The 12,102-nt window shown below is 43.2% G+C and overlaps 1 protein-coding gene across 4 annotated transcripts in view; it reads left to right on the top strand.

Annotated features, from left to right (window-relative positions):
- The first annotated feature begins 1,290 nt into the window (after positions 1–1,290).
- IDE (insulin degrading enzyme) overlaps positions 1,291–12,102 on the top strand; it is a 75,973-nt gene continuing 65,161 nt past the window's right edge. For all 4 annotated transcript variants that reach the window (XM_008156910.3, XM_008156909.3, XM_054729379.1 and 1 more), the window contains exon 1: positions 1,291–1,451. In XM_008156910.3, coding sequence (XP_008155132.2) covers positions 1,354–1,451 — 98 coding nt within the window. In that variant the 5' untranslated portion in view covers positions 1,291–1,353. The remainder of the gene's footprint in view (positions 1,452–12,102) is intronic.

The following is a 12,102-nucleotide window of genomic DNA, read 5'->3' as shown; positions in this document are numbered from 1 at the left end:
TGTAATGTGGTGCAGTTTTACCTTGCACTTCACTAGGAGCCCTTCCTTATCTCCAGTACCTCAGTTTTCATCCACCCAAGGTTTGCCTTTAGCTGAAACCCTATTGTAAAAAAGATCACCTCTACCTCTTTAATGAGGCATCCACTTGATTAAAGAACCCTTCTCCTAATTCCCATTTGTGGCAATAATAGGATTCAGAGCAGCTTTTGGCTGCAGTCTTCTGTCTACCACATCAGAAACCTAAACCACATAAGCAAGGGAGTCACCATCCCTAATCACACTCTTCCCTAAAGACCCCGTAAAATAATGCAATACAAAGTCAGATTCATAACAATTATTATTTTTTAAAATAACATGTTTTTATTGATTTTTAGAGAGAGAGGAAGGGGTAGGGATAGAGAAAGAGAAACATCATGGATCAGCTGCCTTCTGCCTACTGGGGATCGAGCCCGAAAACCGGGCATATGCCCTGACATGGAATCGAACCAGTGACCTCTTGGTTCTTGGGTTGAGGCTCAACCACTGAGCCACACCGACTGGGCCATAACAATTATTAATTAAGTTGCTCTTGAATGCAAAATACCATAAAGCCATCAGGGCAAAAAGTCTCGTCTTACAAATAATGACTAAAGTACACTGACCATAGTTGTAGTACTACAGGTTGTTGTTTTTTAAATAGGAGTAATTTCTACTGTGGATATAAAAGTTGTTTTGCCATGGCCTGTCCCATATCCACCTTGCTCCTTGAAGGGCAGCTAGCTTCCCCAGGGTCCCGGCCTCCCACTGGAGGACCCCAATAGTCTAACTCCCCTCCATTTCCATCCAGTCCGTGGTCCCCATCCCTACCGTGCTCTAGAGGGAGCCCGCGGGCCTTGCAGAGCCGTGGGTTTGTTTTCTGGGAGGCAGCCTGGTTGGCTGACCTTGTTCCAACACCTGCGCGGCGGGGTGACAGCCAATGGGATGGCCTCCACCGACACGGCCCCTGGAGCTCACACGGTACCTGTGAGCCCCCAGTCCCCCCGCGTCTCCCCCTACACACAGCCAGACACACATCGCCGCCCTCACACGTGCTGGTGTGACTCAGCCGGGACCCTCCCCACTCGGTAAAGCCTGGACGCTGGGCTCCCGCAGCTCCCCGCCGGACTCCGTCCCGCCCGCACACTCAGACCGGGGACGCCCGCCGTCCCGCCGCCCCGCCCAGTCGGGCGCCAGGCAAAACCCGGAGCGGCGGCCACTCGGGGGCTCCCGGGAGGCGGCGCGGCGCGCGGACTGGGCATGCGCAGTGGGACAGGCCGGCGCTGAGCGCTGGGAGGAAGCGGTCGTTCGCTGTGATCCCGGCGGCTGCGCCGGGGTATGCGGTACCTGCTCGCGTGGCTGCTGCACCCCGCTTCGTCCAGCACCTTCCGCTCGGCCCTCGGCGCCCGCCTGTCGCCCCCCGAGCGCCTCGGTGGGTAAGTGGGGCACAGCGTTCGGGCCCTCGGGGCCCGCGGGTCACCGTGGTTTGGAGCTCGGGTTGCAAAGTGGTGATTCAGCACTTGAAGCCGCCGCCGCCGCCGCCGCCGCCCCTCACGCCGCCCGTCCCGCCGGCCTGGGCCCCAGACGGCCGCGTTGAGGCCGCTCCAGGGCCCAGGAGGGCGGCTCGCCCGGCGGGAGCGAGGGGGCCTTGCTGAGAGAGGACGGCGTCCCTCGGGCCGGTGGGGGCGGATGGGGGCCGTGACCCGGGACACGCGGCGAGTGTCCTAAGTGTGGGGGCGCGGGGCGCCGGCACGGGCGCGGACGGAGTCACCCGGGCCGGCTCCTGGGGTCCGCGCCGGCCACCCTCCGGGGAGTCTGCCTGTGAGGGGCCGGGAAGCCGAGCGGACTGCCCCTCGCCTTGGGGTCCGGGGAGACCGCTTTCCTCTCAGCCCCGCTGGCTCCTGCGGGGACTGAGTTTCCACTGCTCCGTGGACGTGCCTGCCTTGGGAACCTTAAAAGTTTGCGTGCCTCCGCCTTAGCGGGTAGACGAGTGCTGTTGTTTCCCGGGGAATTTGGGAAGGAATTACCTTGGGGTCCATCCCAGCAGCTCCCTTGTTTTGCTCCTGAGCCAACCGAAACCCAGAAAAATGGTGCGATTTCCCCCACCGTTGCAGAGATTGTGGCAAACACCAAGATCGGGACGCAGGGGGGTTTTTTTTTGCCCTCCGGTGGCGTGCTCGCTGCACCCCGTTGCTCTGTGTATACTGGATACACAGAGCCTTGTAGCGAACACTGAATATACCCTTTATTGTGAATTAAGAGGAACTGGGAGAGATGGGCAGGCTTGTCTTGCCCTACATCATTGGAACCCACCTCATCCGAACCCTTCCTCTAGTTTTGATATCCAGAACCTATCAAGTGCGGGGCACTGTGATAGAAGACCCTCTGTGTTAAGTACTAGTGATCCACCTCCCAGGAGCTGGGTCTTGGTTGGAGCGGATTGCATGACAGCGAGAGAACTGCCAGCTAAAAAGGAGGTTTGAAGAGAGTGAGAAGATGTCCAGTCATGGGCCGTGTGGGGGCTTTAGGAGCACAGTTCGGGGCAGAGAGAGAGAGAGAGAGGAGGGGGTCTGCGCTGACCTTTGGGGGGCAAGGCAGAAGAGGGTGGAGGCCAGGCAGGGGTGGTTGCAATCCAGCCCAGGTGTGCAGACTAGTCTGTTTCTTGGGGGGGGGGGGGGGGGGGGGGGACCGTGAGCGGATTAAGTCTAGTTGCAAGCCTTAGAGAATATCCGTGGGGGAATTAGGAGGAAACAAGTCCTGTGTTATAAAAATTAGGATAATGCTAGCCTGGGCTTTGACTCTTGGTTGGGCTTTCTTCCAGTGAATTAGGAGGTAGGGAGCCATTAAGTGTTTTTTTGAGGTGGGGAGTGATGTAATGAAACTGGTGGTTTAGGAAATTAGTTTGGTGGCTGTGTGCAGGATGTAAGGGAGCGGAGAGATCTCAGGCAGAGAAACCGGTTGGGACTTGGTCTTGACTGCCTGATCTAGGATGGCAGTAATGGTACTAAGAAGGCTTCATGTAAATAAAGGATCTGTGGAACTTGTTTTTCCTCCTCTATTTCTCTCTGCAGTATCCGCTACAACATGCTAAAAGACCCCTGAGTTCAGAGAATTGGGGGTAATAAGCATAGACAAGGTACATCCCCTGGGCCTCCTTCAAGTCAGAACAATTTTTGTTCTTAATTTGTTGCTAATGGGCTGTGTTGAGCTTCATATTGCCTCCAGTGTGCAGAATTCGTGACTTCAAAGAAAGCATTGATTTTAAGTTTTATACAGCTGAAAGGTTTGTATGGCGTACCTACAATTCGATTTTTCTCTATGGTTTTCTCCCACGGCTCTTCGCTTTCTTTGATGAAGTCCAGAGCATGGGTTGAACAGCCAAGAGCTTCACGATACAGTTGTTTTCAAAGAGGGAGATTCAGGAGATTCAAAGCATAACGAATGAGATGAACCATCTAGAATGCTCCACGCTAAAAATTAGTGGCCGAGGCTAGTAAGAAAAATACAGGTCCAATCAAAAGGATCTGGGTGTAGTTTTAAGAAGGAAAGGACTAACATCTGAAGCTACCACATATTCATATCTTAAGGAAGATAGTAATCAACCCTCCATGGTGGAAAGAATGTACTGACAGAGATGGTTCCACAGCTGTTTATTGGAAGAGCTGGGATTTAACTGTTTGGTCCCAGAGCCTGAGCTCTGTTCCAGCATTCATTTCCTGTTACTGCTTGAGAAAGATCTGATTTTTAAAAAAAACAAACATAATAGTCTTTTTAAAAATATTTTTATTGATTTCAGAGAGGAAAGGAGAGGGAGAGAGAGATAGAAACATCAACTGTGAGAGAATCATTGATAGGCTGCCTCCGGCCCTCTCCCTCCTGGGGAAGCCCGCAGCCGAGGCATGTGCCCTTGATAGGAATCAAACCCTTCAGTCCACAGGCCCTCGCTCTATCCACTGAGCCAGACCGGTTAGGAAAGAGATAATCTTAAAAGCATTTGTATGAAGTCAATTCATTTTGAAAAGCAGCCTCGTTGTCTTCTGTTCAATCAAATTGGATATATTTGGGCTTTGTGAAATGATCTGAATTATTGGGGTGGGACTTAACTAGCTATTAAGATTCAGGCTTTTAAAATACTTTCAAAAAGTGATAAATTTTGTCCTCTAAGAGCTTTCAGTTCAATAGTGAGTAGTTCCACTCCTTTATCTCTGACTTTTTATTAACCATTTCCACTTTTGTGTTTTGTTATTTTAATTTATTTTGGAAAGCCACAGCACTTATATCACACTACTCTTCGTTTAAAAGTAGGACTTACAAAATTCTTATAGAGTTGAAAGCTTTAAAAACTTTTATTCTCCCCTCGTCAACTATATAGTTTTTCTTTGCCTACTAAAAGTATGTAATTGTTAAAAAAAAAAAAAAGGAAGGAAGGGGGGGGACTCATAAGCTGCTCCCTGAGGGGAAGATATCCCACTCTGCCTGATGTCTTTATTGAATGAATGGTCTTCCTTCAAAACCAGCTTCCTATTGATTTCCCTAATTTTGCATATGTTGATGTTATCATTTTTGTAGTTTAACTTGAAAATTGGTGTAATTTTTGAATCTCTCTTTTTCCCTCCACCTATTTTCAAGACCAAACTTTCTTGAGTCTTTCACCCTAGTTTCTTGGGGTAAACTTGGATCTTCCATCACCATCCTAGTTCAGATCACCATCATTTTCTATGACATCTCACATCTACAAGTTTAATAACTGATTTTTCCAGCCTCTGTCTTCCTACTATTTAATCCTAATCATCAGATTAATTCGACTAATGTACCACTTTCCCTATGCCATTGTCTTACTTAGACACCATCAATGGTTCTGCACTATTTCTAGATCAAGTCCAAACTCCTTGACCCAGTATTTAAGCATCTCAGGAGCTGGCCCTAGCCTAACTTTTCAACCTAACTTTCTTCTTCTCCAGTAGACTCACTAATGTATTGTCTCTTATACATGACCTATTTATTCCCAATTCTAGAATGCCCTTCCCTCTTTTCTTTTTTTAAATATATCTTTATTGATTTCAGAGAGAAAGGGAGAGGGAAAGAGAGATAGAAACATGAATGATGAGAGATAATCATTGATTGGCTGCCTCCTGCACATCCCCTAATGGGGATCAAGCCCGAAACCCAGGCATGTGCCCTCGACCGGAATCGAACCTGGGACCTTTCAGTCCGAAGGCTGATGCTCTATCCACTGAGCCAAACCAGCCAGGGCCCCTCTTTTCTTTATATGACTAAATCTGTCCTTTATAAACCTTATACAACCCAGAGTTATCTTTCCTTTTTTTCTGAACTTAATGATTTAAAGAGATTTTGAAATTTCCATTTGAAATTTAACCATATACTGCTATATATATATATATATATATATATTAGTTATTTAATATTATACATGCCAGAGTATATAGAACAAAGGAGAAGAACAAAATGAACACTTGTGTTGCCACCATCTAGTTAGGAAATACAATATTTCCAGTAACTTTGAAGCCCTCTGTACTCACTTCCCAATTGCAACCTTCTCCATTTGGATAATAAGTCCCTTGATTTTCTTTATAGCTTTATCAATCTGAATATATCCTTAAACAGTATATTGCTTAGTTTTGTCTGCTTTTGACATTTATAATTTTAAGTTACTTTTTTAATTTAACATTATTTTTTAGATTCGTTCACATAGATGTATGCATTTACGGCTGATTGACAGTCTTACTTGAATATGCCACTGATTATTTTTCTATTTTGTTGTTGCTAGAGACTTGGGTTGTTTCATTTTTCTTCTTCCTATCATAAATAACCATGTCGTTGGTGTGCCCCAGTGCCCAATCTTTGGACATCTTCTCTGCCAAAACTCACTCATTAGGGTTCTCATCCAATCACATTGCTTTAAATACTATGTTAAATATGTAGCCATGAGCCACATGTGCTTTTTTAAATGTAAATGAACTACAGTTAACAATTCAGTTTCTCTGTCACCCTAGCCACATTTCCAGTCTCATGTGGCTGGTGGTTACCATATGGGGCAGTGCACATATAGAACATGTCCATCGTCATAGAAGTTTTATGAAACTGGCCTGATATATGTTACGACAATTCCCAAATGTATATCTCTAACCAGAACCTCTTCCCTGAATTTCAGTCTTAGGTAATAAACTTCCTACTCAACCTTTTCCCTTTGATGTCCAGTATAAATCTTGAACTCATCATGTCCAAAACCTATATCCAGATCTTCTCCCTCAAAATATGCTCCTCCCACAGTCTTCTTCCCATCCCAGATAATAACATCTGTTCTTCTGTTTCTTTAGGCTAATAATTTGGAGTCATCCTTACCTCCTTTCTTGTTCTCATATCCCTCATCCAGTCAGCATATACATCCAGATCCAGACCACTTCTCACTGTCACCACCCTGATTCTAATCAGGGTGGCCTCTCAGTTTCTTTGCTTCTGCACTTGCCTCTCTACATGTAGCCTGTTCTTGTTACCACTGGCAGCATGATCTTTTTGAAATCTATGATCCTTTGAAGTTATAGATCTTTGCTAGGGAATACTTAAAACCTTGCAGTTGATCCCCATTTTGCTCATATTTATTTTTATTTTATTTAATTAATTTATTTTTAAATATATTTTTATTGATTTCAAAGAGGAAGGGAGAGGGAGAGAGAGAGAGAAACATCAATGATGAGAGATAATCATTGATCAGCTGCCTCTTGCACACCCCCCACTGGGGATCGAACCTGAAATCCGGGCATGTGCCCTTGACCGGAATCGAACCCCGGACCCTTCAGTCTGCAGGCTGATGCTCTATCCACTGAGCCAAACCGGCTAGGGCTATTTTTTATTTTATTTAATTTTTCTAAAAATTTTTATTGATTGATTGATTTGAGAGAGAAAAGGAGAGAAAGATGTATCAATTTGTTGTTTCACTCTTGCTCAGATTTAAAGACAGAGTCCTTATAATGGCCAAGAAGGTTCTATGGCAGTGGTTCTCAACCTTTCTAATGCCGTGACCCTTTCATACAGTTCCTCATGTTGTGGTGACCCCCAACCATAAAATTATTTTCGTTGCTACTTCATAACTGTAATTTTGCTACTGTTATGAATCGTAATGTAAATATCTGTGTTTTCCGATGGTCTTAGGCGACCCTGCTAGTGGTTCTCAACCTGTGGGTCGCGATTCATAACAGTAGCAAAATTACAGTTATGAAGTAGCAACGAAAATAATTTTATGGTTGGGGGTCACCACAACATGAGGAACTGTATTAAAGGTTCGTGGCAAAGATTCTTTCTGTACTATTCTGAAAATTTCAAAGAATAAAGATCACCTAGTATCTATTATCCATAGTAACCATACTCAACATTTCTGTGAGTATCCTTCCAAAGATATAGTCTCTGTACATAAAATAAACTTTTTAATTTGGTGGAGTGGTTAAAGAGCATTTTGCTTTGGTGTCTGAAGACCTGGATTTGAATCCTAGTTCTCTTATTTAATGCCTGTGTGGCCCAACCAAATAACTTTATGAGGTTTAATTTCCCATGCAGGAAAAATGAGAATCAAAGGGTCTGTGTGAGGGGTGCATTGAAGGTATAATTCCCATAAAGAGTTTGTGCTGTGCAAGATCTGAGGCAGATTTGACTAGTGCACTGGATTGCTCACTCAAGGACAGGGTTTCTGTACATCTCTCTTCTTCATTATCAGTTTTACCCCTCTTTTCATTTAAGCCTTTTTTTTTGTTTAGATTTTTTAAAAATAAATAAAGAGATTGGAGTTTAGCCGAAACCGGTTTGGCTCAGTGGATAGAGCGTCGGCCTGCGGACTCAGGAGTCCCAGGTTCGATTCCGGTCAGGGGCGTGTGCCTTGGTTGCGGGCACATCCCCAGTGGGGGGTGTGCAGGGGGCAGCTGATCGATGTTTCTCTCTCATCGATGTTTCTAACTCTCTATCCCTCTCTCTTCCTCTCTGTAAAAAATCAATAAAATATATTTAAAAAAAAAAAAATAAATAAAGAGATTGGAGTTTAGAGCAGATAACTTTGTGTGTTTTGATGAAGCTATCTCATGGTTTTATGTGGATCGAATTGGTTGTAGTGATTCTCATCCATTATTTTTTGGATAATAAAGTCAGAACTATAAACTAGGGTCTTTCATTCTTTTTTTAAAATATATATATTTTATTGATTTTTTACAGAGAGGAAGGGAGAGGGATAGAGAGTTAGAAACATCGATGAGAGAGAAACATCGATCAGCTGCCTCCTGCACACTCCCCACTGGGTATGTGCCCGCAACCAAGGTACATGCCCTTGACTGGAATCGAACCTGGGACCCTTGAGTCCGCAGGCCGACGCTCTATCCACTGAGCCAAACCGGCTAGAGCGGGTCTTTCATTCTTGACACTATTGACATTTTGGGCTGGATAATTCTTTGTGGTAGGGACTGTTCTGTGCAATGTAGGATGCTGAGTAGCATACCTGTTCTCCGCTCACTAGTTGCCAGTTTCGTACTTCAGTTTTGACAGTTCAGTTGGGAATGCATTGCCACATGTCCCTTTGGGGAGCAAAATTGACACCTATTGAGAAACACAGACTATAAACTGTGGCTCACCTATAGCAGTTACAAAGGGATAATTATTTACCTGGTTTTCTGAGTCTTATAAAGTACTATCCTATTACTAGCCTGTCTAGTCAATGTTTTTGACCTCTGGAGATGACAATATGCAACTGGAAGATGCATGAGTCTATGTTAAGAATGTTAGTAATAATATGGTGGTTATTGAGGTTATCTATTTGCATCTCACCTCCCTAGGACCATAATTATGATTATGATTATAATATAAGGTTACCATTTATGGTTGCCTACTTTGTACCAGAGACTACCTTGGTGAAGTTTATTTATACCTATATAACTACTTTATAGGAGAAATGCCATAAGTGCTGCCCAAGTGTAATGCAATTTTAGGTGCCTCTGTCAATTTAATGGACCCATCAGAACACTTCATCTGACTCTTACTGGCAAAGTTAAATGAGCTCATAAGCCCAGTGTGACCAGAAGAGTCCAATAGTATCCAGGATCTAGGCAGCAAAGTGGTCATTTGGTAAAGGTGAAGGTTTATATTTACTTGAACACTGGCTGGAAGTGGTCAGTGGATCAGTACTGGAATGGAGAATAATATTAAGGCAGAGTGCAGGTCAAGCTTCCTGAACCAGCATTAGCTGAAGAGGGCAGGATTCTCCTCCTGTCAGAACTAGAGTGTACAAACGGATGGAACTGAACCTCAAGTAGAGATACACACAGAATACAGAATATGTGTGTTTGTGGTTTGCCTTCCTTGGAGGGCTGTCTTGAGAGAATTAGTTACATGTTGGTAACTCTTCCTGCCCTGTGATTTAAATTAATCTTTAGAGACCATGACAGGGATCTTTGAGCTGTCCTGCTGCTCTGGGATCATGGAGCATCTATGAGCATATGTAAAATTAATTCTGAGTTTAAAGAAATGTTTACTATATATATTATTCATTTTGTTTCGTTTTAAAATAAAGAACGTATCCAGTTCAAATCCTGGCTTAATTGTTGTTTGATGTAAATGTTGAAAAATTGTTGAGGGGAGAATTTATTTAAAGTTTAATCACCGTGGCCTGTTGCTCAGTGTTTAGAGCATCGGCCCGAGGACTGAAGGGCATGTGTCTCCGTTGCAGGTTTAATATCTGCCTCCAGTCCAACCTCTTGCGGGAGGCAACAGTTGATGTGTCTCTTACATCAATGTTTCTCTCTCTCTTCCTCTCCCCCCTCCCACCTCTTCCTACCTTTTCACTCTCTTTAAAAATCAATGAAAAAGATACCTTCAGGTGAGGATTACAAAAAATTATAAAGTTTAATCATTTTGCTTTATTTTGATTACATTTATTGCTCTGTCAATTTAATTGGTTGCTGGAAATATTGTTTTACTTTTTAAATCTTAACGAGTTTCAAGTAAGTAATTACTAAAATTAGTTTTCAAATCTTAACATAGTGAGTAAAGACTTGATTAAAATATTTAACATACTTTATTATTGACTTAGTTGACTCATGCTGTACTTCGCTTCCTATTTCTTGTAGCCAGAATGACATCAATAGAATTGTCTCAGACACACCTGAGAAGGTTTAGATAATTATCATGTTAATTGGACTATTATTTCTTAGTGAGCCGTCTCTGTTTAGCACCTGTTTGATATGGATAGCTACTTTTCATTATCCAAGTGGTATTGTTTCTAGGATGACTTTTGGTGATTGATATTTATAGCCTTGAGTAATTCATACCTCCCTCCCCCTTTTATTGTACTGCTTTCTGATGTTTTAAAAACTTAATTAAAATATATATCATAAGTGTTCAGCTTGATGAATTTACACAAACCGAACATGTCTGTATAGCCAGACCAGTACCCAGAAGCCGCCCTCCTTCTTCCTTCTAATTACTACCTCTTACCCTCCAAGCTAACCACTATCCTAACATAAAGGCATAGCTTGTCCTTGCACTTTATATATATATATGGGAGGATACAGTATTTATTCTTTTGCATCCAGGGTCTTTCAACCTTTTTAGTGAGATTCATCCTTATTTTTGTGCTTTATTCTAGATTATTCATTTTCATTGTTGTATACTATTCCGTTGTGTGAATATGTCACAGTTTATCCTTTTACTGTTGATGGACATTTGATCATTTCTAGTTTTAGCTATTATGAATAGAATTACTATGAGCATATAAATGCATTTATTTTGGGTGTATATCTAATACATGAATTGTTAGGTCATATTGTCAGTTTTATATATACTTTATGTAAGTATGTACTGCCAGTTTTTAAATAATGATTGTATTAATTTGCATTCCCACCAGCAGTGTATGAGAGTTTGGGTTGCCCCAAAACTTCTCTATCACCTGCTATTTTTCCAACTTTTTCATTTTAGCGTTCTGGTAGGAATGTAGTGGTATCTCAGTTAAACTCCTGTGGCAAAAATAAGCTGTGAATTTGGGGCATCTTGGGGCTTTAATCTGTCACACTGTTACTGGAAAGGGGTCTGCCTAGGGCTGCCAGGTAGTGTGTGGGTTCTTGACTTCATGCAGGAAAAATTTCACGAGTCCAGGTGACTGTGAGGGAATGTTATTAAAGCTGGGGACGGTAAGACAAGAAAGAAGGGCTTACTCTAAAGCAACAGGGAAGCCTAGGCTGGGCTGCCCTCGCTCTCGGGCAGGTCAGAGGGAAGGGCCGTGGGGCCATATTCCGAGGACCAGCCTGTGAGGAGCTGCCCGTTGCTCCCCAGGTTGCAAGTCCCCTGGAGTCCCTTAGAGCAAGCATGTCAAACTCGAAGCCCGCAGGCCACACGTGGCCCGCAGTGAATATTTTTGTCGCCAGGCCAATATAATGGTATGTAAGAAACGTTTTAATAAAAATTTCGTAAGTTAATTTTTACAATATCCTGTTATACATAAGTATTGATAACGAACTACAACATTCGATAATGACTGATTTTACTATAATCGTGTTGAATTCGTATTTCTCTTACGCGCCTTATGTGCAGGCACATTATTTCTCTACACTAATACTAGCAGCGAATATTTTAGCCGCCGATTGCCACGTCATTAGTCTTGTACTGACTTGTTTGGTGTGCGCAATAGGAAATATTTTGCTTTTGGAGAACAAGAAAGATAGGTTTATTTGCGTTATGCTTATTCATTTGTGCAGTTATTCAGTGTTTGGTAAGTTAATGTTCAAGAAAAAAAATAATTTTTATTAAAATGTTCTATTATTTTATGTTAACGATTACTCATTATTTCAGCCCTTTGTATTCAGCATGTCTCTATTGAAATAAACCTACTTTTCTATGAAAATTGAAGCTTTTGTTTTTTTTGCGGCCCACATAAACTTAAACCTTGTTTATTTGGCCCGTGTTAGCCTTTGAGTTTGACATGCTTGCCTTAGAGTGTAGGAGATGCGTGCCTATGGGGAGAGAGTGGGGGAAGAAGAGGAGCAATGGAATGGCTGGGGCTGTTCCTCAACAGGAGAACACTGTCTTGAGGCTTTATCT

Source organism: Eptesicus fuscus, chromosome 17 (assembly GCF_027574615.1).
Source record: "Eptesicus fuscus isolate TK198812 chromosome 17, DD_ASM_mEF_20220401, whole genome shotgun sequence".
Taxonomy (NCBI): Eukaryota; Metazoa; Chordata; class Mammalia; order Chiroptera; family Vespertilionidae; genus Eptesicus; species Eptesicus fuscus.
This window is presented reverse-complemented; position numbering and strand designations above follow the sequence as displayed.